Raw genomic sequence first — 26,778 nt, 5'->3', positions numbered from 1 at the left:
GATGATCGCGGGCCGCGGAATGGGGGCTGGGACACGAGGATAGTATTTGGTTCCTGGGAGAGAAAGAGAAGAACCGCTAATCATCTTGGCTAATGTAGTGGTTTTGGAGTGTTTGTTTTGAGATAGCAAGATAGCAGTTCAAAGACGTTCTTGTAGGGGTTGACTTGTAGGGGTTGAAGATCTTCGTATCCTAGGGGAGAAGAGAGAGAGAGAGAGGATAGGAGAAGAGGGGTTTATATGTGGGAGTTGCATTGGGGGCGGGGGAGGTGAAGGGGAGTCTGCTGTGGGCTTAGTTTTGGGATCGTTGGCAAGTGAAAGGGTAGGTGAGTGAGAGGCGGGCGGTAAGCAGGCGCAGCAGCAGCTCGGTACAGAGATCGGTATTGCAAGGTTACCTACGGAGATGAATTTGGGACGCGTGTACAAATGGGAAGCACGTGCTGGACGCGGCAATGGGTGTAGCAGAACATACGCGCCATTATCAACACAACACCACAGTGGCGAATAGACGAATTGACAGTTACGTATACCCACCAAGGCAACAACAACAATAACAGCAACAATATCACCAGCTCGCTCACCCAAGTCCTAAGTCTCAAGTCCCACTCCAATCTCCCGGCCCTTCTTCCTCAAGCCCCAGACTACTGTCTGTGGAACCCAATGAAAAAGTAATCAAATCCCTGCCAAAGACAAAGACGCTTTTGTATTGCAAAAATTCAGGCCTCACCGCTTGCCGTTGGTGTCGACCGGAGCCGCCGAGTGACCTATATTCGGCAGTGGGACCAGCCCACTGTTGAGTAAAAATAAGTTGAGGGAAAAGAAGAAGAGAGAGGGGGATGGACTGTTTATATGCTCGCTAGCGTGGGCGCAGGTCCGAGGTTTTTCCGGGGCGCTAGTGGGGGAGTGAGAGAGGAGAGTGGAGCTGTGCGCTGGGTTGGGTCGGGGGTTTGCCGGATGAGTGCCTGGGGAGAGCGCATAGAGAGGGGGACGAGATGGGCGGGCTTGGTTGGTAAGGTTGGGTGTATGTTCTTGGTTGAGCTGGGTGTGCAGTGTGATTCGATAGCTACTAGCGAAGTTTCAGCTATCTTGTACGGTGTACATCTTGAGAGTATTCTGAGAGTGCAGACTTGCCTTTCGCTGTGTTGATATGAAGCTCTTGTCTGTATTCTTGGACTTTGACATGCCAAATGAGTCCTTGATCCATATCTGATCCCTCACACCGTGCCTGTGTAGAGCTAGACAAGAAGTGCTGTAGATCTTTTGCCATGCTCCTGATTGATTGCCATTTTGAGATAGCCATGTCCCTCTATGTATCACAGTCCGCAACAATCAATTAAGTGGGTCCTAGAAGGTTCAGATTGGATTGATTGATTACCGCTTTAAGCCTAGTAGTTACCTATAGGAGTTTAAGCCCTACCTAGATAGGTAAGTGGGTCTAGGAGAGTGACCGGATTGAATTGATTGTTGCGGAGTCTACTATGTATGGCCTCCAGTGTTGCCACTGATTTGCCAAGTCTATCCCAAGTGTTCATCCCTATCGCGCTGTTTGTTGCAGTCCCGTGTGTTGACAACCACCCAAGCTGACCCTCTTACCGCCATGTGACTGGTCCCGCTCACCTGCCCTTCATGACTCCGCACCTCATTCCATCAGCACCAATACAACGTGAATAGCTCTTTACGTGACTGCCACTGTGCGTCACTGCCTACCCCGCTCGGCGTTTGCGCTCGAGGCAGCATAAATACGTAGCTGGACTCACCCTCTAACTCCTTCTCCAAATCACCCCAATCTACAGTTCACAACAACACACAGTCAACACACCTGAACCAAACCAGACTTTTCCACACCTACAAGCTCAGGAACCGCAAGCATGAAGATCCTTACCACCCTCATCGTCCTGCCACTTCTGGCTGCAGCCGTCCCAGTCTACAAAGACGCCTCGACCGGTGAACCGTTCACTTCCCCCGACCTCGAGAAGCTCAGCGTCGACAAGCGCGAGGACAACTGCAACACTCACTGCCAGGTTCAGTGGGACAAGCTTCAGTCATGCAACTGGATGCCATCTTGCGCTCAGAGCTCTCATATCGACCAGTACCGACGCTCCTGGGTATGTCGTATCTCTTTCTCTTCCCGCTTGTGTAATCTTTGTACAGCTATGCTAACATTTTGGACAGGATCGCTGCTGCGCCCTGTGGTAAGGGTCACCCACCATGCAGTTGCGCGCCTTGAGCGTTCGACTGACGAAATGATCACCGGAGAAAAAAGAACATGCAACAAACTTTGGAGATGGAAGCTATCAGAACACTAAGATGAAATTTCATAACTCACTCTTGTGCTGGTAACTGGGCGGCGATTGACTCCGGGGAGGAGGTCATGAACTGTCTGACTTCACGTAGCACATACACAAACATCGGTCGAAGGGTCTCTCGATCGTGAGGCTCAAATCGTTTCCTCTCTTGATGATGTGAATGCGATTTTGTGATGTGCTGTGCGATTGCGCCTTTGAGCCTTTTGTGAACAGTAGATAGTGTTGCGCCGAGCTGTATGACACAGGCGTTTGACTCAAGGGGATGACTCAGTGCGCTTCAAGTCTCGCTGTGACGTGTTGATGTGATGGGAAATAGTAGACATGTTGAAGGTAAAGAAAATGTCTAAGATATAGTATCCTTTGATCATCGTAGGAAAGACACCAGATAAAAGACAGCAAGGAATGGAAGTGTAAATGAACATTCAAAGAGAGACTGCAACGTGAAGATCCGATCGTGACCTACCAATCTTTCACAACATTGACGCTCTTGAAGTACCCCCCTTGCATATACTTACTATTCAGCGCAGCAGCAACCTCAACCCCATCTACATACCCACAACCCACATCACATCTCCACCATAGCTTTATTAACCAGCCATGATAATGCAGCTCATCCTCCTTACCATCATCCTAGCCAGTCTAGCCGCCGCCGCAATACCCACCCAGCAACAATGCGCAGCAGCCGAGTCCTCATGCCACACTAGCTGCAGCTCCCTCCGAAACAACCTCAACATCTGTATTTGCAACACGCCTGGGGCGCCAGAAGACGCGTGCCACGATGCTCAGGTCGCTTATGTAAGATTCTTTAGTTTTGATTACCATTCCTGGACTGACTCTTTACCCAGACCAACTGCGCGGTCAAGAAGTGCGTTCAGCCTGAGCAACGCCGTGCTGATGATGTCGGGGATGTGCCGCGATGGGTTCTACAAGGTGGACGCGTTGTAGCTTATACCGAGAGTTGAGCAAGGAGAACATGAGAAAGAATTGTTGGAGGGTTGGTCGGAAGACATGTTGCTAGGGCCTCGGAGTATCTTCCCGGGGTATCAGCGGGGAGCGCGGTGTTGGAGCTGAGTCCCTGCAGTACTGGCTTGTGTTGATCTTCTCTAATTTGGCTCTTTTAATAAATATGTACCAGAAAATTCATCATCATCACTTCAGTTATGCGGTTGCATAGTATCCAGGTGTTGAGGGATGCTTGAGAGTAGGACCTCGGGACATGCGCATGCCCCTGCCTTATTGATAACATGGAGACCCTGATTCACATATCACGGGGATCGGGCGTGCTATTGATGGAAGTAGGGGTTGAAAGATACCCTTGGTAGGCCTTTGGGTCCTACTTTCTCACTCCAGAGCCACGAGATCTTCAAGCAACCTTGGAACTGATGGAAGTACCCTAAAATCTCAACAAGGCCTCTATGGCTACCTTGAATGCCATGTCATGCGGCGTCGTCGAGAGAAGCTCTCGTCGGTCCGTCTCGTCGTCGCCTTATTGGCCGGGAAGTCGCACGCGCCCGAAAAATCGATGACGCGACGTGGATGACGGGCTCGGGGCGCAGCCAAGCCAGAATCCTGTACGCGAGGCTTGTCGCTTTCTTCGGCATCGCAATTTCTGGCCACCGAGAGCGCGTTCGATCAGCTTCAGGACTCGGCGACTGGGCGTTCTCTCGGCGGATGTAATTGCTGGCGTGGTTTGCCGCGGCTCCTTTGCCCAACGCCACTGCAAGCGAACCTGGGACGCCTTACCATGAAATCATGTTTACGAGGTTTGGGACGTTGAGATAAAGGTATTATGCGGTGCCTTTTGCGATACGGAAATACCCCGTATATGTAGGGAGCATGTGGTAAGCCCGGGCCGTTGACAGGGGATGGAGGATGGCGTCTTCTTCTGGCATTCGTCCCGTGCTTCTCTAACGATCCAGCCGGGACAACAATCGATCCGCCCTGCGCCTCCACCACCGTCCGATGTGGGCCATGGCGCGAGGAAAATGGGCAGGGATGTAGGCCGTCGAAGACGTCTAACAAGACGTCGTCCCCCCGGCATTGTGCCGTTTACGCTGGGTACGGTTGAGGACATTGGCAACGTGTTTGCTTCCGCTATCTACTGCCATTCTTCTTTCTCGTCTTTACGTCGTTTTAGATTGCTTTCACTTTTCTTGGTTCGTGATACCCCTTTGCGTTTTATGTGAGGGCAGAAATGCAATCTTCGGTAATATAATCACAAAGGACTCCAACACCACGACCTATTCCTCAACCGACGGTCCACCCGGAGGCGGTTTCCAAACGCTCGACCGTACGCTCTTCCTAATACGAGCGCGCCTACGGCGGGGCAACTATTGCGACCATGGCGGGTGCAATTGTGAGACAGACATGGATCCTCACCAAGAAGACGCTGCTCGTCGTCTTTGTGCGCCAGTGGTTCTTCACGAGCGTTCGCGCATTCTGGGCGCCTATAATCTTTGTAGGTCCGGCCAGTCATTCGCGTCTGTACATTGGCTGACTATGCACGCAGATGTTCTTCATCACCTACGCAAAGAACTTCTTCGTCCCTCCCTCCGAGTACGGCATCGGCAACCCCTCACCCATTCGATCTTTCTCTAATGCGCTCAACGCTGCTGAAGGAGGCCGCGATAAGATCGTCTTCGTAAACAATGGATACACGGGTGGTGAGATTGATCAGGTCATTGGACAACTCTCAAATCAAGTTCGTGATGCGGGACTGCAGGCAATCACAATCGAACGAGACGTGGACCTGCTCACAACTTGTGAGAGCTCATTGCGTGGGGCTAGTAGCTGCTTTGGTGCCGCGGTTTTCCATTCCAGCCCGAACCAAGGACAAGGTCAGACTTGGAATTACACTCTGAGGTCTGATGGCGCTCTTGGAGAGACCATCTACGTAGGCCAGAAAGACAATGATGTTCAAATCTATGTCCTGCCCTTCCAACGGGCTATCGATCAAGCCATCGCCTCCGTTGACGGTACCCCCACTGTCCCTGACACCGATGAATACCCCTACACAGAACGAACACAGAAAGAGTACGATGAGAGGATTCGACAACTGTATATGGGGGCACTTATCAACATCATGGGCGCGGCTTTGTACATTGGTGTGTGCGGTGTGACGTACCAGTTGACAGGGCAGATGGCTGAAGAAAGAGAACGGGGGATATCACAGCTTGTAGAGGCAATGTCTCCAGCGAAGAAGGCATGGCATACACAGTTCGCACGCCTGTTGTCGATGCACTTTGCCTTTGATATCATCTACTTCCCAGCATGGGTAATCATGGGAGTCATTGTCTGGGGCCTGGCATTTCCAACATCCAGTGTCGTTATCCTAATTATCTTCCATATCCTTGCCGGTCTTTCGCTCACGAGCTTCTCCATCTTTGGTGCTGCCTTCTTCCGCAAGGCCCAGCTTTCAGGTATCACCATTGTTATCATCCCAATCCTGCTAGCCATCATTGCACAGGTCGCTGGGCCTTTTAGTACATCAGCTGTCTATGTCCTTAGTCTGCTCTTCCCGTCCATCAACTACGTCTTCTTTATCATCTGCGTTGCGCGCTTCGAGAGACAGCTTGTTGCCATGAACATGGTCAAAGCAGCACCCGCTTACGAAGACCACGTTTGGACTACTCCCGGTATCGTGTTCTGGGTCTTCGCCATCATACAGACTTTTGTATACCCTTTCCTGGGCGCTCTTGTTGAGCGATGGCTCTACGGCACCGTCTCAGCTGACAGGAAAACTACCACATCCTCCCCGGATCACAACATTATTTTGACCAACTTTTCGAAGCACTGGACGCCTAGTTGGTTCCGCAGAAATGTTCTGGCCAAGTTCGGGATCAAGCCTCCGGAGACGGTTATCGCTGTGGACGACTTCAGCATGAAGGCACGCAAGGGCCAGATCATGGTCTTACTTGGCGCAAACGGCAGCGGAAAGTCGACTACACTGGATGCCATTGCAGGTCTCAACTCCATCACTACTGGTGCCATTGAGATTGACGGAACTGGTGGCTTGGGACTTTGCCCTCAAAAGAACGTCATGTGGGACGAGTTGAATGTCTACGAGCACGTCCGAATCTTCAACCAGCTCAAGTCTACCGGAACATACGACAGCAAGGACACTATTGAGGATCTGATCCGTGCTTGTGACTTGGGCCATAAAATCAAGGCACAGTCCTCCACACTGTCAGGCGGTCAAAAGCGAAAACTTCAGTTGGCTATGATGTTTACAGGTGGCTCCAAGGTTTGCTGCGTAGATGAAGTCTCATCAGGTCTGGATCCTTTGTCGCGAAGGAAGATTTGGGAAATTCTTCTTGCCGAGCGTGGCGACCGCACCTTCCTCCTCACTACTCATTTCCTCGACGAGGCAGATGTCCTCGCAGATTACGTCGCCATACTTTCCCGTGGTGTACTCAAGACCAAGGGCACTTCGGTTCAGCTCAAGCATGAGGTCGGTGCCGGTTACCACGTTACGTACCCCAAGGACGCCCCGGTCAAGCCGCCGATGGACGCTATCAAGAAACCTGCTCCTTCGGATGGTATGGTTCAATACCAGTTTGCTAATGCGTTACCCGCTACGAAGTTTGTCGATGTATTGCGAGATCACGGTGTCAAGAACTACGACATTGTTGGCCCAACGCTCGAAGACGTCTTTCTCGCCAACGCCGAAGAAGTTAAGGAGTACAACCTGATGGACGCTGAACATGTGGAGAAAGACGGTATAACGGCGGCGAACAAGGACATCGCAGCCTCCGACCAGAACTCGGAAACTGAAAAGAAGCTTGAGATGGGTAAAGGCCATGGTACTGGGCTGTTCAAGCAAATGATTATTCTCGTTCAGAAACGCATTACTATTGTCAAGCGCAACTTCTGGCCGTATGTCTTTGCGCTACTGCTTCCCATCGTCGCAGCTGGCCTGGTCACGCTCTTCTTGAAGAACTACGAAGCCGTGGGCTGTGATCCAGGCGCTGCTGCCAACGACCCGACGGTCTTTTCGTTATCCAGCGTAAATGACATCCCGCTCATTCCTATCGGCCCTAGGAGCATCGTTGGCCCGGCTATCAACACCATTATCCAACGAACAGGCATCGCTGAAGAAAGTTTCTTCATCGTGGATACGTTGGACGAGTTTAACAACTACGTTGACACCCAATTCCGCAACATCACTCCTGGTGGTTTCTTCCTCAACCAAGATGGGCCACCTCTTATGGCGTACCTTGCGAGTGGTAGTGTCATTGGCGGTCTCATCACGCTCAATACTCTGGATAACATCGTCTTGAACATCTCTATCTCAACACAATATCAGCAGTTCGCTGTGCCTTTTGCCCCAGGCATGGGTAGCACGCTCCAGCTGATCTTGTACTTTGGCCTGGCTATGTGTGTCTACCCGGCATTGTTCGCATTGTATCCAACTCAAGAGCGTTTGAGGAATGTCCGCGCTTTACACTACAGTAATGGTATCCGTGCTGTACCTTTGTGGTTAGCGTACACGACTTTTGACTTCTTCTTCGTCCTTGTCATCGCTGCCATTACCACAGGAATATTCATAGGCGTAGGTCAACTCACTGTTCTCGACAGAATCGAAGCTAACATTTTCTCAGGCATCAAGTGCATGGTACGCGCCAGGCTATCTCTTCATTGTCTTCTTCCTGTATGGTCTATGCGCTACCCTCTTCGCCTACCTCATCTCGATCGTCGTGACGTCGCAGCTCGCGGCTTTCGCCTTCGCCGCTGGAGGAATGGTATCGCTCTACCTCATCTACTTCATCGGATACATGGCTATCCTCACATATGCTCCCGCATACGCTATCGATTCGTACATACAATACTTCCACTGGACGGTGTCGATCATATCGCCTTCTGCTAGCTTGCTGAGAACACAGCTGCTGTCCCTAAACTCGTTCAGCGTGCTGTGTAACGGCAATCAGATTCCAAGCTATCCCGGCGCTTTGAAGGTATACGGGGGTCCGATCCTATACCTCGTCGTCCAGATAATTGTCCTCTTCATTGCTCTTGTTTGGTGGGACTCTGGGTACAGACCAGCTTTCCTCAACCGTGAGAAAAGCCGCCAACAACACTCTGAGGAAGACGTCGACACCATCCCACCCGCTGTTGCCGCTGAAATTGCACGTGCAGAGCAAAGTAAAGACAGCCTTCGAGCGCTGCACCTTCAGAAGAAGTTCGGCTCCAATCACGCTGTCAACGACATCACCTTTGGCATCCCACAAGGCCAGGTCTTTGCCCTCCTCGGTCCCAACGGCGCAGGAAAGTCCTCAACTATCTCGCTCATCCGCGGCGACATCCATCCTACTACCCACATCAACGGTGGCGGAGACGTCCTAATCGAAGACATTTCCATCATCAGCAAGCGAGCCGCGGCACGAGGTCACCTAGGCGTATGTCCACAATTTGATGCAATGGACTCAATGACGGTCACGGAGCACCTCTACTTCTACGCGCGTGCTCGCGGCGTGCCCTCCCCCAAAACCAGTGTCGACACCATCCTCCAAGCCACCAGTCTAGCGCGCTTTAGCGACCGTCTCGCCTCCAAACTCTCTGGCGGCAACAAGCGTAAACTCAGCCTCGGCATCGCTCTCATGGGCAACCCCTCCGTCCTCCTCCTCGACGAGCCTTCAAGCGGCATGGACGCAGCCGCCAAACGCGTAATGTGGCGTACACTCCTCGGTGTCGCTGCACCCGGTCGCGCCCTCCTCATCACCACGCATTCTATGGAAGAAGCGGATAAACTGGCTACCCGCGTGGGTATCATGAAGCGCAAGATGCTGGCGCTGGGCACGGTCAGTGATCTCGGTGAACAATACGGTGACGCGTGGGTTGTTCAACTTGTTCTGCGGTCTGCGCCTGAGACGACGGAGCAGGAAATGCAGGCTGTGAAGGAATGGGTCAAACGCAGGATTCCTGGTGTTCAGCTTGATAAGTGGGGGTCTAGAGGGGGTGGGCATGGGCAGTTGAGGTTCAAGGTTCTCAAGGCTGCGGCCGCGTCTTCTACGGCTCCGGCACATGAAGGACACATGGGTGGGAAGGTCACGGAGGAGGAGGTTCAGAGGGTCAATTCTGTTGGTGGTTCCGAGACAGCGGATATGGGTGGTATACCCGGTCTTATCCAGCTGCTGGAAACGCATCGTGAAGAGCTGGGTCTGGAGTATTATAGTGTATCCCCGACGACGCTCGATGAAGTTTTCCTGAGGGTTGTGGGTGAAGAAGAAGAGGAAGAGGCGGGCAAGAAGACGAAGAAGAGTGGTGGCTGGAGGAAGGTATTGCCGTTTGGGAAGAAAGTGTAGATAACTGGTCTGTGTTGAGGTGCATTGGGCTTTTACGGCGTTCGATACCAATTCATGATACGGATTATTAGGATGAGCATGGTAGTAATAAGTTTTCTTGTATGAATCGTGACTACATTGTTCGAGACGAATTGTTCATGCAGCCTTTGTATCTGTATGGTTCCAGTGTCTGTTTTTGTCTTGTGACATCCACGCTGGCTTCAGCCTGGACTGCAGCAGTGCTCTAATCGCCTGTATACTCTCGCAGTATGTTCCTATAGCAACTTACAGAGTCCCTTCCTCCCGGTAGTGGACTTGTCTATCTCCCTCATTCTTCAGCCTTTGTCCATGTTCTCGAACGCATTCCCCGCGTTATTCGTATAGCCTCGCCCGTCCATCTTCCATGTATTCCTTGTTATTCTTGCTTTCTAAGCGTTCAAACTAGCGATTTTTTCGATTGCGATTTTGCCGCGTTGATATAATCGTTTGAAGTATTTTGGATGTCCTAGTCTTCAACCCTTGCTCATGTTGTCAGTCACTTTATCCGCAGCAGCGCAATGTATTGTGTATATCCCTTGTCCTCCAATCACCTGTGTATGTCTGCCAAAGTTGTATCCTGCTCTCGCAGTAGTTTGCTCGATGAGCGAGGCGGGGGACAGGTAGGCATGGGCTCGTGCGCTCGGGTTTCGGGTCGATGGACGCGAGTGGGTAGGTTGGTTCGCACCGGTGCTTGATGGTAGGAGGATTGGTGGGGGAGGATGCTTTTGAGCTATGTAGTTTTTTTTTACTAGACTTATGTAATGTTTTCAGCGAGGTTGTCTGGTAGCTTTGGGGTTCTTCTGAGATGTCATTCGTGCTCACTGTTGTGATGGCCGTACAAGTCGACCCGAGGCACCCAAAGCTACCGCATCTAGAAGACTTCGAAAGATTATACCGACGAAGCAAATTTGCGATCGAGGAGAACTACCAGGACAGGGCGGTTAAGAATCTTGCTGCTACTGCAAGATGCATGGCATACTGCGTTTTTAGGAGCTGTAGATAAGTGCTAGCTCATGTCTCGAAGAGGTTCTAGAGGCGGGTGAAGATGTTGTGACTTGTTTGAGCGCGCTTTGCACGAGGGTTGAGTCTCTGCCAACGCTGCAGATGTGTCGTTCCTTGGTAGGCATATCGCTCTGTAATCGAGAAGATCATATAGGTTCTTGACTCCAGCCTTTTGTTGCTTAAGGACTTGTAGGGTCTTCAGTGATACCTCTGCGCTATCGTCAGCGTTGCCTTGCAATACTCTCCTTGGTCTGCATACATAGGTGCGTTCAGGTCTCTGTCCCTCGAATTCTTGAACTTGGCCCTTTGTCATGTATATTCTTTGAGTATCTCCAGCGGTGCCTCTGCATTATTTTCGTCGCCTCCTTGCAATTCTGTGCTTATTCTGCGTAGCTACACTTGCCCGGGTGGTGTTATGTCCCTTGACCTGCACTCAGGTATCCTGCATCTTATGCATCGGCATGCTTTCGTGTTCCTTTGACGCGGGGTATCTGCTTCGGGCTTTGATAAGCGGCGAAACAGTCTGCAGCGTATCTGGTGATGCTCGATGTCTTGTGGGTATAGGTAGGTTGGCACCCAAGTAGATCAGATTGGGGGCTGTAATAGCAAGATCTTGAGAAAGATTTTGTCATGTGAGAACGGATGGCATCATGGTGGTCCCATCTGCGTAGTGTCTTTGGTACAGGAGAACTGAAGTTCTTAGGCTTTATGTGTCATGTTAGAGCTGCCTATGAGTTTTTCTGTTGCACGAACAGACGTAAACGCTGGATGAACGACAAGAGAACTTTTCTCCTCAACGCGATTGATAGCGAGTCTTTGATAGCTTCTCTTTATTTCTCGATACAGTTCAGCAACCATTGGTGCGCTGGGAAGTAGCACCGGCTGTTGGGCAGACTAAGACCGAGAGCAGACGAGCGCTTCACATGTAGGAGTCGAGGGAACAATACACACAAGTAACTTGCTCAATCATTCAGCCCACAGGGTGAATAGGTACCTTGCTTCGTTTTTGGCCTTTGTCATGCAGCCAGAAAGAAGGGCGCGGATATGCGAAGAGACGCATCCGGGAGTACCTTGGCAGTCCACGGGGTCCTCACTGTGTTATGGTCTACCCAAAGCGGTTAGACTGGTTGATCTGGGTCGCGGCGCAGCGCCGGACTGCTGTCTATATAAAGGCTGCCTCTCCCTTCCATCCTTTCTTTTCTTCATTCATGCATCCATTTCAAGGGCGGCATGGTCGATGGGGACGGACGGTGGTGGCCGTTTTCACTTCAAGTTGGCGGTATTGCACCTCACCGATCAGCTTGTTGCGCGCGTCTGCCTTCGGGTGATGCGGCATCGGCACAATTTTTGTTTACACACATAACTATCTTTTCATCTTAGTATCTGGCTTGTCCAGTACTTTGAGGAAGGGACTAGTGGGCTTGCTTTAGCATGGAGCACTTCAGTGTACCCTAGGTACCTAAGAAGAGGGCTTGTGGTGCTCAAGTGAGACTTTGTGGGCTATATAGCGGCGAGCACATGGTGGGAGCCTTATTCATATAGCTTTGAGTATAGCAGTTTGTATTGCACCTGGTTCACTAGCTCTATTGCGCACTCACCGTTGCAGAGATTTTTCAGCTCACTCATGGTGAAGGACAATCTCAGACTATATAGAGCCTTTCACCACCTTCTAACCATCACCAGAACACCAATCTCTTGCCAATACACCCACATTCATTTTTATTTTTTTTACAAATTTACAAGCAATTAAGAACCCAATTGCATCTACCACTACCCCAAAATCCACCAAGACATAACCATCCTCCGTAATGGCTCCTCACCACCCTAAACCACACCCCAACACGCGTCTCTTCGGAGACAACCCTAAACTCGACCAGAAGGATGCCGTCCAGGAGGAGCGCAAGATTCGGGAGGAGATTGACGTACTCGAATGGAGGATCGAGAGACTCATAGCGGAGCCTGAGGGCCAGGCCAGGGTCAAAACCAAGGGCCAGCCTAAGGAGGAGACTCTCAAGGAGCTTGCGCAGCAGTTCGTGCAGTTGGAGAAGGCTCATCTGGAGGCGCTGAACCGGGTCCTTTCTGGACTTAGAGGTCGGCGGGGATAGAGGCAGGAAGATCCGGGGAGGGGAGGGAGGCGAGTGGAAAAGGAGGCAGTTTGAGTAGATGAATGAATACCACTTTTACACCCTGGCCTTGATCATGTGCACCACTTCTTATTCAAATATGCGGCCACCTCTCTGAATTTGTCACTTAGATACAAAAGATGCATCCCCCTCCTTTGAATGAGCTCCTCCACTTCTTTAATCATTTTCTGAACTGCTCTATCATATGCCAAGAATCTCAAGCAAGCCCGAAAGCTGCACCTAGCAGAAGAAGAATCTGCCTTCCCTCTCGCTTTGTGACTCCACTTTTCTAGCAGTATCAAGGAAAACGAGGCCCAAGCTCAATAGCTACCTAGAAACAATACATCTACTTTCTCCTCTTCAACAACTACCCCTACTAAGCTTTCCCCTTTAGACGCCGTCTTCAACAACACCGTCAATACGAGCCCAGAACAACTCGGGTATATTACCACATGGCTACAACATGTACGAGACGATCCGCCACCATTAAATGGCGTCGATCTTGTAGCTAGCGACCATGGAGGCTCTTTGCCTGCCTCTCCCAGAACCCCTAGAGACGTCGAAAAGTCTCCGCAGCGTCAAATCGACCTCGAGAACAACGCCGCCGACCAGGCAGTCGCCGCTACTGTCCGCAAGCTGCGAAAAGTCCCGAAGGTGTTCGAACAGACACCCACATCCAACAACGGCCATAAAACCTACAAAGTCACCATACAATGGGCCATGGTACAAATCGGAGAAGATCAGATCAGACACAACGACCGAGGTCCCTACAAGGCTCTGTTCGGGTGGGATCTACGTCATCGCGGAATGTCTTTTGGCCTGGACGGTCACATCCTGCTCTGGCTTATCCAAAGTTGCGCACCGGAGAGTTGTGAGTTCGACGCCTCCGTGTTTGAGTTGGAGGACGCATCACCACTATCAACTTGGTATTATTCAGGCCAGGCTGAGGCTACCGCTCGGCAGCATGAGTGAGCGGCTGGGTAGGATAGACCTGAGTAGCTGGACATCAGGAGCAGTGAACGATTGGGATGAGACCATGGGGTCAAGGCTTACACATACATCAAGCCATACAACGTGACTCAAGGCACTGAACCATTTCCTTCCCTTCTAAAACATGTCCTGTGCATATGAAAAGCTCTTGAATAGTTGGTTCTTGTAACAGATTGTCGCGCTGGCCGTAGATATCATCAAAAACAGGAACGACTGGAAGTCGGTAATGGCACTGGTGACAGCATTGCTCATTGGCAGTCGCTCAGGGCTTAAGGACTGGAGAAATACCCATCTTCTGGATTTTGCTACTCACTCTCTCAGAGTTCTATAGACTCTGCCCCTCGAAATTGATCACATTGCCGCCATTTTGTCATGCGACCAACTCCAGCTTCTCGTGAGTATCTTACTGTAAACGCCTCGAATATGCCGACCTCGTAATCAATCAAGATCATCACCCTACCATCTTGCTCATGATGACATAGTCTGCCGGGATAGTCTTTGTCCTAATAACCTTATCCTCTGGACTGCAGGTATCCTTGGTGTAACCCAATGCCTCGTATAACCTCTTCGCGCCCTTGTTTGTTGTGAACACGGTGAGCATCGTCTTCTCGATCTGGCACTCCCTGGCAACATTTTCGACAAAGCTAATGAGGCGGGAGCCAAGGCCCTGGCCGCGTAAATGATCATCGAGATGGATTTCGTAGATATAGAGAACCTCTCGGTCGTCGTTCGGGGGATCGTCGAAGTCGAACATGAAGGAAATGTAGCCAAGTACGGGGTTGTTATCATTACGAAGGGAATATTCTGCCGCTGGCTGGTTTGCGTCAGCATATTCTCAACTGGATTGCGTGGCTGTGCTCACCGTCTTCTCTCGAACTAGCAGAAATATCATGTCTGGTTTTTCCATCTCCTCGATTTTCTTAACCGAACTCCAACCCATAGATGAAGCCTGGTAGTGGTTTTTCGATGTATATTCGACAAGGGTAAGGCACGCTTCAAGCTCGCTATCGTCGAGCCCTACCAACTTAAGGTCGAATTGTAGGGACGACTCGTACGCGACCAGGCCGGACGCATCTTCTTGCAGCACCTTCTGCACCTTGGACGCCTGTATGTCGGAAAATAGCATTCTGATGGTATACAAGTGAGCGATGGCGACTATCGATGTGACTGAGATAGACAATGATGCACGTTGTGGTGGTCCTGAATCGCGTTGTGTAGGGGGACGCGTCGCGGGGCAGACCAGGCCTCTCTTGCCCGGGGATGCCGACAAAACCTCAACTCATGGCTTTTCCTCCAACGCCACTGCCATTATCGTCATTGGCTCCTTATACTCACAGCTCCCTCTAACAAGACATCGGGTATCAAGGAAAGTGCTTGGTGCTCTGTTCTGACGACAGGTTCAGCCACCGGTACCGTTCAAACAGTCCTGGAGAGGCTACAACCAACTTAGCTTAGCTCATTTTTCTACGTCAGCGTGCATCTGAAGAGTCTCATCCATTCCATCGACATTGTCTCATCACGTTCTTGCATCTCTAGATTCCAGAAATACTGATAAATACTGTCCGAGGGAATGCTGCGACGATATGCCACGGTAGCGTCCAAGCCTCCTTCCCGGCTGAGAGCACGAGGAAAGAGTCCTGTTGGCCTTGATCATGTACGTAACCTCGACAGATTAGGCAATATCGAGTGCTCATTTCCGTGCAGTTTATTCAGCGGCAGCGCGTGTTGGCGTTGTGGCGAGAGATCGTTCGGAGTACCTCCAACATTCCGGATGAGGCGGCGAGAAAAGACATGCGACAATTCGCAAGATTGGAATTCGAGCAACATCGTGAAGTAACTGATTTGGTATGTAGCTGTCTCTGAAGCACCGATTATCTGAACTAATCGCTTTGCAGGGCCATATTCGATATCTGATCTCGGTGTGGCTCTTTCTCCACCCCAAAGTCCTCCAATTCACCCACTAACTTCTGTCTAGTACGGAAAGACGCAATTCCAGACTATGAAAGGCACCCTCATCAACTCTGGAGTGCTTACTGAATAAACTTCTTGCTTTATTATCTCGAACATGTAGCTGGAGTCGTGTCTTTCGTTGCGCTTGATGCTTATTGGCTGGCTCCACGAGGGGCATTTTAGCGCATGCATCGCAGACCTCAAGACTGTCTTACTCCCCTAAACACCACTCAATAGTCATCCCCCAACCGCATTCTCTTTCAAGCCTTGTTCTTGATCTGATTTTCTGTCGTGGATTGCCGTGCAAGTCAGCCTTCTTGCTGTGGGGCATGTCCGGAGGAAAACTCTCGGCTTATTCGATCATGGCCTCCACTACTCAGAAGTCTGTATTGATCGTTGGTGCAGGCCCTGCAGGGCTAGCTGCTGCCAAGATCTTCAAACAGAATAATTATCTCGTTTCTGTCTATGAGAAAGCAGATCGTGTAGGTGGGATTTGGAGGGACAAGCATGGAGGACCAGGCGACAAATGCTGTCCGGAAATGCGGACAAATCTATCACGTTTCACAGTGGCCTTCTCTGACTTTTCCTGGAGATCAATAGATAGAGAAATCCCTGAATCTGCTCCAAATGCACCGATCAATCCACCTATGTTTCCCAAGGCATGGCAAGTGGGGCGTTACCTCGAGGCGTACGCAAAGATGTCTGGCATTGCCGAGAATGTGCTGCTCCAAAGGCACGTTGTCAATGCGTCGCTCCAAGAAGACAATACCTGGAAGATTGTGAGCGAAGACGGTTCCGGCCAGGTCCACTCGGACACATTCGACCGTCTGATCGTCGCCAGTGGCTTCTTCAACAGACCCGCTCGTTCTTTCGACCCCACAGCATCTAGAGACCATCCTCATATCCAGCACTCCTCGAAGTTTCGGGGCCTTTCCGAATTGGCTACTTCCGCTGGCAACGTCGTCGTCATTGGGGGTGGCATTAGCGGCTCAGAAGCTGCAGCGCAAGCTGCCTTTCAAATCTCCAACGCCAAACACTCCCCCAGCAAGGTCAAACCTGTCCACAGTCGCAGCCAGATCTACCACATAGTCAACAGGCCTTTCTATTGTCTCCATCGCTATCTTCCCCAGGATCCTCAAGCATCCGGCGAGGGGTTCAATCCAGCGCCAAAGTTTCTTCCCATCGACCTTATCCTGTACAATCTCTCACGGCGCGGGGCTGGCGAGATCTCGGCAGCAATCACTACCATACCACCTGAGAAGGCGCAAAAAGGGCACGACTTCCTACGAGCAAGTTTGGGAGGCGACCAAAGCGATGTGGGTCGACCGGAGCTGGTCTACAAAGAGGAGCAGACGCAACACCCTGGGTATACTGGTATAACCGACACGTACATGGAGTTTGTGCGCAGCGGAATCATTGTTCCGGTACGAGGATGGGTAGAGAATGTCAAACAGCAAGCGAATGGCGAGCTTCTCGACATCAACCTCCAACAATACGAGCCGTGGTATCATGCAACGGACAACGAGCCATCAGTACGGACCTACTCTTACGTTGTTCATAGGGATCTACTAACAAAACACAGGAAAAAAGCATAATCAGCGATGTGGTTGGTATTATCGAAGCAACAGGCTACAAAGCCGACCTTAACTGGCTCGACTCACGTGTCAGAGACCTGCTCGACGACGACGACGCTGCGCCGAATGCACGTATACCCTATCTTCTCTCGCGTGGATCGATACTCGCATCCCGGGTTCCTACAATCGGCTTTGTCGGTTTCTACGAAGGACCGTACTGGGGCGTCATGGAGCTCCAGGCTCAGTTCCTTGCGCAAACCTGGGCCAAACTCGAATCTACAAAGGCAATAGGCCTACCTGACCGCGAAATCTATAGAACCAATTCGACGAAAGACATGCGAGTCGCCATGAAAGAGAACCCTCTTCAGATTCCGCAATTCTGGATGGCAGACTACGTTGGCCTCATGGAGGAGTTTGCGCGGGAAACGAAAGTCACACGCGCCGATTCTGCGTTCAACGGCCAAACAGGCCCAGCCTTTCCCTCTCGATACCAAGGCGACGATGCTTCCCCGGAGGCTAAAGAAGTCGTCAAAGAGGTTACCGATGTCATCAAGGCGTCTAACGAGGAAGCCCTCTTCGTCGCAGCAGCTGTCTTCACAGGCATGCAAGGCATCTGGAATTTGACTCGCAAGATAGAATCACGCACCAACACCCCCGGGGGCACTTTCAACGGAACAGCACACTTCCATCCACGCGAGCCCACCTCTCCCGCATACTACACCGCAGAATACCTATACGTTGAAGAGGGCACATTTACAATGGACACTGGTCTCTCTTTCCCCGCAACTCGAAGATACGCGTATCGTTACAACGAGGCCACCGATAAGATCACAGCATGGTTCGTGGATGAAGACAACGAAAGTGTCAGTACGCTGTTCAATACGTGGAACTTCTTCACCCCCGAAGACAAGACGAGTGGATGGATGGCTAAAGGACATCATTGGTGCGACCCGGATACCTACCGCAATACCTGCGAGTTCAAGTTCCGGGGAGCCAAGATTGATAAGTTCATGATAAGGTACCAGGTCGAAGGACCGAAGAAGGATTACTCGCATGAGAGCTGGTATGAGAGGCCTCAAGCAGTTGGGGTTGTAGCATAGATGTAAGCGCAGGGTACGAAAAGAAGCAATATATTTTCCAGATCAACAGATGAACTCGTAAAATATCCAGAGCTGCCCTAAACATTCTGAGTATATGCCGGCCCTTCTACACCACTTACAACCGTTCCACCACCTTCACCTCAACCATAAACTCTATCACCACCCCACTGGCGCACACAAAAATGGCTTCTCAACACACTCATCCAGTTGCTTCCTCTCTGGTTCCCTGCCTCCACCAACTGTCGACACAGGCCCGACCGAAGACTCCGTAACCGTACACGCAGGCGCTGTGGGCGAATGCGACGGCGTACACATATCGTAGCACCTATATTTCATCAGCATTAGCATCATAATATCTTCTCCTCCTCCATCACCTCCAACAAACCCATCACTCCGGAAAAAGAACACAATAAAGACTAAAGATAAACTCACCCCCCCAAATCTCGTCCCCGTCCCCCCCACAAGACGCGAGCGCATCGATACAAATCATCTGTCTGAAACAAGCTGTCGTTGTAGTGTTGATTTTACGGTTTTCGTGGAGGAGGAGGAGGAGGAGGAGGAGGAGGGATGCGGGTGGCGTGATGGTCGGTGTCGTGGTTGGTTTCGTGGGGGAGGGGGCAGAGGAGGTGTGGATGGTGCTGGTGTGCGGGCATGCTGGCATTGTGAAGGTGGGTATGGCGCGCATGCCGGAGGCGCAGGCGATCCATGTTCAGGGATTGTTAGTGAGGGGAAGAGGTGGGGGAGGAGATGGCGTAGGATGAGATGGGTGGTAGGAGGGCAGGAAGATGTACCCGCCGTAGCTGAGTCCGCAGTCGGGTCGGGCGGGGTTGGCGAGGATGATGGGCATTGTGCTAAAGAGTAGGAAGGTAAGAGTAAGCTTCATGGTAGTTAGGAGGGCATGAGGCGTAGAGATGGTGTTGGTAGAGAGTCTGGTAGATCGAATGCTATAGATGTATCCGAGAGGAGAGCGTAACGACGGTTTGAATGTGAGAGCTTGCTGCGATAAGTTTAAAGCAGCTTAAAATATCTTCGTGATCCGGATATGAGTAGGATTGACTTCATCTACAAGATATGAGTTGCGGTGGCTTTACATGAGTCCAGTGCTTGCAGAGGTTGATTATATAGACGTCTTATTGCTAGATGTCGATCAGAAACTTACAGCTCTCTCGTGTCCCTCACACCCCTCCCCGTCCCATCGGTCGATCGAATGCAGATAACAGTCATGAAATCAATATTATGAATCCTTTCCTTGCATGCTCACCGACATGATGGCAAACACTAGATTACCATGCTCACAGCATGGTGTACTACGACCAGTAGCAATGGTCCTTGTAGAGCCATGCAGCATATGTTCGGATTCCGTACCCAGTTATGGGTAGGCTTGTGTCGATGCGAGGGGCTGAGTGATCACTGGCTCGAGCTAAGCTCAAGTCGCTGCATTCCGTGTATGAGACGGAAGATAGGCAGCATGAAATCACCAACAGATAGACTGATTATCACCCATGGGTGACGAACAGACAATACTACTGTGCATTCCTTAACGTATGCGACTGAGACATCACCAGGGGGGTTGGGAACCGTGTGGCGACGGAGTTTGCCATAGGACAATCATGGGGATGGATGCTACGTAGGATGAGACAGTTTGAAGCGAAAGTAACATCTTCTGACGGTCTTTGTTGACTGGCACCATCTGCATGGCAAGCGAGTCATCTTGGTGATAGTCTCCAAAGGCAGTGGAACGCGACGGGAAGCTGAAGCCCAAAACAGACATCAGTAGACAGCTGATGAATCCAATGGATATGCAGGAGAGGAGAGACAGTCATTGATTGATGGGGGTATCAAATACGTGAAATCACATCTTACACACCACCATCACGTTGAATAACCTATCCTTCCAACTGATTCGCCCCTTCATTCGCAAGCGTACTCGGATGTGTGGGCGGACCATCCATTCCCAAGCTCTTCAGGTCGGCCAGAAGTAGACGAAGATGGTCCTGCCGATTCTGATTACTACTCCAGGTGACGGCCTGCGAATAGTATAGGATGTCCCAAGCCTCGTCGCTGACGCTTTGCAGGAACGTGGGCAGGGTTCGTGCTTTTTGGTATGAGCGCCACAAGATGCGGCGGATATCGTCATTGGCGCCAATGTAGGCGAATTCGATAGCCTGGTTAAAGGACTTGAGGGCAGGCGCGATGTTGAACGGTGGCGGGAGATGAACGCGAAGGCGTTGAAGTGCGGCACTATGTTCGGGATCCTGGAGTGCGAAAGCCATGCGTTCTTTTAGGGTAGCGGTGCGACCGTCTTCTAGTTGGTAAGGATCAGGCGCGGTTTCATGAACGATAGTTGTCAGGTCACCCGTCGGTTGCTTGGTCTCGGAGATGAGCTTTTGGATGTACATCAACTTTTCCATCAGTTTGGGATCCTCCATTATCTTGTCAACCTTGGCTTGCAGATCAGCAGGTATATCTTCCTCTTCCTCAGGCTCTAGTGGCTGTGAGGCCTTTGATTGCGCAAGCTTCTTTAGCTCTTCCGCCAGCTCTAATGGATCCATCTCACGCTCGAAGACGCCATCTTGGTTCTGTGCATCATCCGAATCCTCTTTTAGGGCTGCGTCGAGCTCGGCCTCGAGATCGGTGCCTGCCCCCAGCGACTTCATGACATCGCGCATCTGGTACAAAAGCTTGTCCACATCTTGCATGTCTTCTGGTGTCACCATAGCGAGGTCTTGGTCTGGAGCCTCGGCTTCTGTGATCGCTTCGTCTGTGTCTTTCTCGTACTCATCCCACTCTTTATCAAGCCCTGGGTAATTTTGGTCTTGTTGCATCGCGGCAATCTTCTTCTGCATGGCCTCGTTCCCTTCCAGCTTGGCCATGGCTTTGTGTAGTAACGCCTGGAACCCGGGGCTATCAATATCTTCCATTTCCGGCATCTTGTCGATGACTTCTTGTATGTCTGCCTTTGCATCACCGACATCTGGGTCGTTGACAAGGTCTTGCAATGCATCGTGTGTGGCCATTCGTAAGCCTGCATTGAACTCTTTACTCCCTGCTTCTGCCTCCAGAGCGTCCTGCTCTTCCATTGCCTGGAGCTCTTCCTTTGACTTGATGCCTGCCTTGAGTTCCCTCAGCTCTTCGGTCAATTCGGCAAAATTTGGATTCGTGAGCAGGCTGTCAACGAGGCGTCGATTCAATATCGCATCGTCGTAGTCGGGATTCTTCTGCGACTCCTCAATCATGGTGTACATTTCCTTATCTTTCTTCCGATCTTCTACTGTTGCGATTCGATCGATGAGACGTTGAGGTGTGCCTTTATCCAAGTCTTGCTCGTACCAGTTGATGACGGGTAGGTCATCGCGTTCGAGTTCGGCGTCGGACAGGGGACGCATGGCTTTATCCATTTTCTCGTCATCCTCAAAGATGGATGTTGACCTTTTGAGGCGATCTAGCAGCGACGGCTTCGATTCGGCGGTCGCATCTTGTTCTGGCTTCTTGGCTTTGGGTGATTTTGTCTGTTTCCCGCGGACCAGGTACAATGGGAGGGGGCGGGCCAATGGACACCGAATAGGCTGCGGTCGTGATAGAGCCCGTATGAGCGCCCTTGAAGGCACATATGGTCGTGAGATCGCCATGGCTACACTTTGTGGGGATATGGAATGGCGATGACGACGTGGTATTGTCTGAAGTTTTGGCGTCGCTGCAAACAGTGCAAACATCGTCTTGGCACCCCCGAGAACTCCGCAACGACCCCTGCACGTTTAGACTTCACGACTCTTCACTTCACGCTCCTCTGTCTAGCCCAAGTACCAGTCTTATCGGAATCTTTTGATCGTGAATGCCACAGAGATGCCGCAACGAGCCTGCACCTACCCAGATACCTGCGTATGCTGCCACCACCCTGAGCCAGTTGAGTAGGCATCCTTTTGCATCTGCAATACTTGAGTCGTGTTCTTTTGTCACACATGGTTCATGCTTCTATTCTTTCAGACGACTCTATCTTAGTGATTTTGAGAGTAATTAATTTGCTACTTTGACTGAGACATGCCGCGACACGACTAAGACTTTGGAAGCTTGGTACAATGGCTCATATCTAACCCATCTGTAGCTCTACTTGCTGCCTCTTCATCTCAATCCTCTCCTAGTATTTCATATCCACGACAACGGATGCTACAAGAGCAAGGACCAATGCTAGGGTTGAGGATATTCCTGCTTTGACCGTGCCATTCAACATCTTCCTTAATTGTCCCCCCTCAATCACCTCCGTAGTCACGTTCTTCCTACCCAGTGGTCTATTGATACCGTTGACATTGTCTGCCGATGCGATGGCTGGCCCAACGTTGAAGAAGTCTACTAGAACAAAGGTTGGCTGTCGCCCTAGTTCGTTGCCGCAGTTCAACAAGTGCGTGCCAAAGCCACCGGGTCCGTCCCAGGAGTTTGTATCGGCCACATTGCGAGCATCAGGCGTCTGAATTTCAAAAGCTTGCTGCCAATATAGCATGTGGTTCATCAAGAACAACTTGCCAGACTGGCGCATCTCGCTGATAGTCGTGGTGTTGGACGGTCGATCGGGTGTGCACGAGAACTCTGCTGGGTCCGTGACAGCGTATTGATTCTCCCAGACAAAGTCGAACTCGTTGAGGAGGTAGGGTGCGTTGGCTGCGTCTGGTTCTAATGGGTTGACGAAGCTGATGAGTCGCTCCCCTTTGTCGATCATATCTCCCAGGGTCGGCCAGGTCTTGTTGAACTCGCTGGATCGTGGAGGGGCTTGGTCGATGACTGGAGGAACGTATCCATAATGTGCGAGGTCGGCCTTTGAATACTCGGCTTCCAGCTCGACGGCCTCCACCGAATCCAGATTTACCAGCACTAGCGTGACGATTTCTCCAGGATTTGCATCCATCCAGACTCGTATTTCCCACAACCACTCATGTACCGGTCCAACATCAAACAATGCGCAGGAGGAATGGCACAGGCGCAACTCGCGGGCAGTCGTCTTAGGGTTCGAGGCGACGTGGACTTGTGCGCTTAGCAGCCGCACTCCCGCATTGAGCTGCATAGTCGTGTTGAAGAACTGGTTGCCAAAGGACGAGAAGCCGGTTGTTTCATCGCGCAGAAACGGGGAGTCGTGTGCCCCGAAATGGGTGACTTGGTCGTATGACTTGGAGCAGAGCTTCGGCGAGTTGTTGCATGCTGGTTCGGCCTGTGATAACCGAATGACGGCCAGCGCCAAAATGTATATGAGATTCATTGGTCCTGAGCTGACGGTGGTTTCAACAAAGAGTTGCAAAAGCGAAGTATCGCAATACTGAAAGGAAAGGAAGGATTGAAGGGATAGACAAAGGACAGAGACAAGCCACATTGTGAAGCCTCTGAGGTGAACGAAATACTAGGAATGCTATTGTCGACAAGTGACCAGTTCAATAGGCAAACCGCAGGCAGCAATACCATTGTGCAGGTGGTGAACCCTGATCTGTCACGCCCAGCCGCAGGGATAGAGAGCAATGTGAAGGGACAGCGCGCGCTACGTCACAGGTGTTTTCGCACGTACGCTCTCCGGCCTTCCATTGAATGGGGCCACGCGACGCACAGCGCATAGTGCGACTTTGATCTTACAGCCATTATTATAGGAGCAGTGATAAGATTCCTAACTTCCGCTATGAAATTCTTGAAGCGCAACCGAGGCTGACCATTTTGTCAACCACCATCACAGTGATCAGCCCGGCTCTTCAATACCACTAGTCAGCATTACATCCGATACTTCTTCATCAGGCAAACACGTAATGCCAGCATCTTGGGACCCGCTGCGCGGCCCGAGCTGCAACATGGCTCACCCGGAACGCAACATGTACTCCAACAAGGAGAGCTTCAAGGTGAACGCTGGTCTCTACTTCGACCAAAACACATCTGCTGATCCGCCCAGCGTCTTCCAAATCGGTGCGCCGGTCATCGACATGGACTTCAGCCTCCTGGTTCCACCTGTAGGTACTGTAGAGAAGCCCACAAGCGAGGAACTGGTGCACCGGCTGCTCAGTCCTCCTCCGCACGCCTTTCTACATGGTCTATTATCCATTCAGTGGGTCATAGGCTCTGTAGGTGCCGAGAACTTTGACTTTAGAGATAGTGATGAACGGTACGTGCTTGCCCAGGGCTCTGAGTTGCGGATACATGGAAAAGAACTAGGCTTACCAGCCGCGTACTTGGAATGGCTCTGTGGTGGCGAAGAGGATATGGAGGTTATGTCTTCCGATCAGGGTGTATGTTTGACATCCCAGTTCTTCAAGGGGCTTAGGAAGTAGTATCATTTACAGGCATTGGAGAGAACTATTCGTGTTAAATTCGATTTCTTCATCTACTACCCCATCTGTATCTTGGCCTTTAATTTGAAGGCGTGCCTCTCACTCCCCTTCCATCCTTCCCCCATCCTTCCTCAACCGTCTCTCCCTCTCGAACAGGGTCGTTGCCAGGGAGATGCGACTGGCACTTGACGTACATGAGCCATTGTGTATCGCAGTCAAGTCTTAGCTGCAGCGTAGCCTTTCGCTCCCGTCTCTCTCTCACTTCTTCTTCTCCTCTTCCTTGGCCTTGGCGGGTCAGAGGTTCTTTACACGTCGGGGTCTGATCCGAGGACGGGGCCTGTAAGTGCCACCACAACCGCTTTGCTTAGCTGAATCACTAACTAACATGCTTCCAGGACGGCCTCGTTCTCAGGTTCCTGCTAGGCGCGTCTGGAGCAGCTTCATGCTCCGGGCACGCCCGCGGGGACTGATCCGGAAGGATCGTAAGTAATCCCTCACTCCAGCATCACTGGCAGATGCACCAGCTAACTATGATCAGAGACTCCTGTTACTTGACAAACATGACCGCCTGTGACTGGGCTAAGAGTATGGCCGCTGCCATACAAGAAAAAGGAGAAAACAATTCTTATGCCCGCCGCGGGTCATCCAAGACATCAATAGACCTGCGGCGGGCATCGTTCTCCTCATCTTCGATGTGAGCGCCGCATTACAACGACTCAACCACCAGCCATGCCCACCACCCCGAGGTCACCAATAGTCATATGAGGTGGTGGGCATAGCCCGCCTAGGCGAAAGAGAAACGATCGCACCTATTCACAAGAGGACGAGCGCAATAGACGGCGCTTAAGGGAGACTTTCCGGTCATCCGTCAGTAAAACCTCCGTGGAGATTATTGACAGGCCATTACGAACTTCATTGGAGATTATTGACAAACCATTTCGAACTTCCGTCCCAGCCGTTTGCCAGATTCCGCCTGGCGGTCACCGTATCGCCCGCAAAACCTAGGGCTCGTACATCAGCAGCAAAACAACAGCCGTTTCACCCAAAAGAGACAGGAAAAGCGTCTTTTTGTAGATAGTTGGGCCTTTGTCTTGAGACAAGTGTAGCGTCTACCCGAAAGCAACTACCACAACCCCTCGTTCGGCTCCAGGCCTAGTCACTATTACTATCGACAAGTACAACGTCTACCCCACTCATCATACCCGCCAATTCAAGACCATCAATAGCAAATGAGGTTTTGGGTATGCTATGGCATAATGTTCCACCCACACTAAGAGTCAAAACAACGATGCGTATCAGCAGCCGCATGACACACGTTATCGAGTACATAATGGGGATTCCGGGATAGGCAGCGCCTCAGGAGATAGCAGTCTTGGATGGATGAAGACAAGGACAGCAAGAACAAGGAGAACGCCAGGATGGACAAGCAAATGGTTAGATACAGGAGCAACTCGATGCACACAACCACGGACATTAGACCACCTATATGGCTGCTGATGACGGAGTCTGGCGAGGATGGGGCCAGTTCTCTCGAGGATTAGATACGTTGGTTGACCTGGACGGGCACTACCACCCGTCCAGGGCCTTTTGGCTCTAGCTCTCCCAGCTATCTCCTCAGGCAGAACTTTATAGGGGGGCTAGGGCCAAAAGGCTTTCCTGGCGGTTGGTAGTGCTCGTCTAGGACAATGAATGTGTCTTCTCGTATATCGCTTTTGATCTGCGTGCTTGTAACTTGAGCGTTGTGGTTACTTTGATTGTAGAAGAGAAGCTGGTATACGATACTATTGTGAACCGCTGGCTTTAGGTTGAAGGTAGTGTTTTCAAGACCTTGCTCATATATGCTATCCTGTATAGACTATGGTTCTCGAGTTGCTCTTTTGACACAGTATCCTTAAGTGTTTCCATAGCAGCTTCTCGGGTTTTACTTAGAAGGTTCGGTAACTCAATTATTATCTCTCTTCGTTCCCAATATCCTGGTAGTCATCAGTGGTCCTGTAGGCTGAGATATAGGCTGCATAATAAGAGGTCCATCTTTGCATTCGTGTAATACTAGATATAGATCCGCCTTATGGGCAGTGTCTGCAGGTCTCCCTCAGAATCTAAGCATGTCAAGCATGCCTTCCA

At 51.1% G+C, this 26,778-nt stretch overlaps 10 protein-coding genes across 10 annotated transcripts; 6 read left to right on the top strand and 4 right to left on the bottom strand.

Annotated features, from left to right (window-relative positions):
• Window positions 1-1,865: 1,865 nt before the first annotated feature.
• On the top strand, window positions 1,866-2,193 carry PtrM4_063410 (uncharacterized protein; the record flags this gene model as incomplete). The annotated part of the gene is made up of 2 exons (XM_066105624.1): window positions 1,866-2,102; window positions 2,170-2,193. The coding sequence occupies 2 exons, from the start codon at window positions 1,866-1,868 to the stop codon at window positions 2,191-2,193; spliced, it is 261 nt and encodes an 86-aa protein (XP_065964251.1).
• Window positions 2,194-2,900: 707 nt separating this feature from the next.
• On the top strand, window positions 2,901-3,265 carry PtrM4_063400 (uncharacterized protein; the record flags this gene model as incomplete). The annotated part of the gene is made up of 2 exons (XM_001933056.2): window positions 2,901-3,098; window positions 3,149-3,265. 2 exons carry the CDS (start codon window positions 2,901-2,903, stop codon window positions 3,263-3,265), a joined length of 315 nt encoding a protein of 104 aa, XP_001933091.2.
• Window positions 3,266-4,644: 1,379 nt separating this feature from the next.
• PtrM4_063390 (uncharacterized protein) lies at window positions 4,645-8,169 on the top strand (the record flags this gene model as incomplete). Its single annotated transcript, XM_066105623.1, has 2 exons — window positions 4,645-4,761; window positions 4,813-8,169. The coding sequence occupies 2 exons, from the start codon at window positions 4,645-4,647 to the stop codon at window positions 8,167-8,169; spliced, it is 3,474 nt and encodes a 1,157-aa protein (XP_065964250.1).
• Window positions 8,170-8,935: 766 nt separating this feature from the next.
• Window positions 8,936-9,445, bottom strand: PtrM4_063380 (uncharacterized protein; the record flags this gene model as incomplete). The annotated part of the gene is made up of 1 exon (XM_066105622.1): window positions 8,936-9,445. The coding sequence occupies one exon, from the start codon at window positions 9,443-9,445 to the stop codon at window positions 8,936-8,938; it is 510 nt and encodes a 169-aa protein (XP_065964249.1).
• A 2,987-nt stretch (window positions 9,446-12,432) lies between these two features.
• On the top strand, window positions 12,433-13,719 carry PtrM4_063370 (uncharacterized protein; the record flags this gene model as incomplete). The annotated part of the gene is made up of 2 exons (XM_001933054.1): window positions 12,433-12,715; window positions 13,142-13,719. 2 exons carry the CDS (start codon window positions 12,433-12,435, stop codon window positions 13,717-13,719), a joined length of 861 nt encoding a protein of 286 aa, XP_001933089.1.
• A 469-nt stretch (window positions 13,720-14,188) lies between these two features.
• On the bottom strand, window positions 14,189-14,863 carry PtrM4_063360 (GNAT family acetyltransferase Nat4; the record flags this gene model as incomplete). The annotated part of the gene is made up of 2 exons (XM_001933053.2): window positions 14,189-14,551; window positions 14,600-14,863. The coding sequence occupies 2 exons, from the start codon at window positions 14,861-14,863 to the stop codon at window positions 14,189-14,191; spliced, it is 627 nt and encodes a 208-aa protein (XP_001933088.1).
• A 1,186-nt stretch (window positions 14,864-16,049) lies between these two features.
• Window positions 16,050-18,361, top strand: PtrM4_063350 (Pyr-redox-3 multi-domain protein; the record flags this gene model as incomplete). Its single annotated transcript, XM_066105621.1, has 2 exons — window positions 16,050-17,219; window positions 17,270-18,361. 2 exons carry the CDS (start codon window positions 16,050-16,052, stop codon window positions 18,359-18,361), a joined length of 2,262 nt encoding a protein of 753 aa, XP_065964248.1.
• Window positions 18,362-20,247: 1,886 nt separating this feature from the next.
• PtrM4_063340 (Cast multi-domain protein) lies at window positions 20,248-21,990 on the bottom strand (the record flags this gene model as incomplete). Its single annotated transcript, XM_001933051.2, has 1 exon — window positions 20,248-21,990. One exon carries the CDS (start codon window positions 21,988-21,990, stop codon window positions 20,248-20,250), a length of 1,743 nt encoding a protein of 580 aa, XP_001933086.2.
• Window positions 21,991-22,496: 506 nt separating this feature from the next.
• On the bottom strand, window positions 22,497-23,606 carry PtrM4_063330 (uncharacterized protein; the record flags this gene model as incomplete). The annotated part of the gene is made up of 1 exon (XM_001933050.2): window positions 22,497-23,606. The coding sequence occupies one exon, from the start codon at window positions 23,604-23,606 to the stop codon at window positions 22,497-22,499; it is 1,110 nt and encodes a 369-aa protein (XP_001933085.2).
• A 574-nt stretch (window positions 23,607-24,180) lies between these two features.
• PtrM4_063320 (uncharacterized protein) lies at window positions 24,181-24,654 on the top strand (the record flags this gene model as incomplete). The annotated part of the gene is made up of 1 exon (XM_001933049.2): window positions 24,181-24,654. The coding sequence occupies one exon, from the start codon at window positions 24,181-24,183 to the stop codon at window positions 24,652-24,654; it is 474 nt and encodes a 157-aa protein (XP_001933084.2).
• Between the last annotated feature and the right edge of the window lie 2,124 nt (window positions 24,655-26,778).

This window comes from Pyrenophora tritici-repentis, chromosome 2, assembly GCF_003171515.1.
Source record: "Pyrenophora tritici-repentis strain M4 chromosome 2, whole genome shotgun sequence".
Taxonomy (NCBI): domain Eukaryota; kingdom Fungi; phylum Ascomycota; class Dothideomycetes; order Pleosporales; family Pleosporaceae; genus Pyrenophora; species Pyrenophora tritici-repentis.
This window is presented reverse-complemented; position numbering and strand designations above follow the sequence as displayed.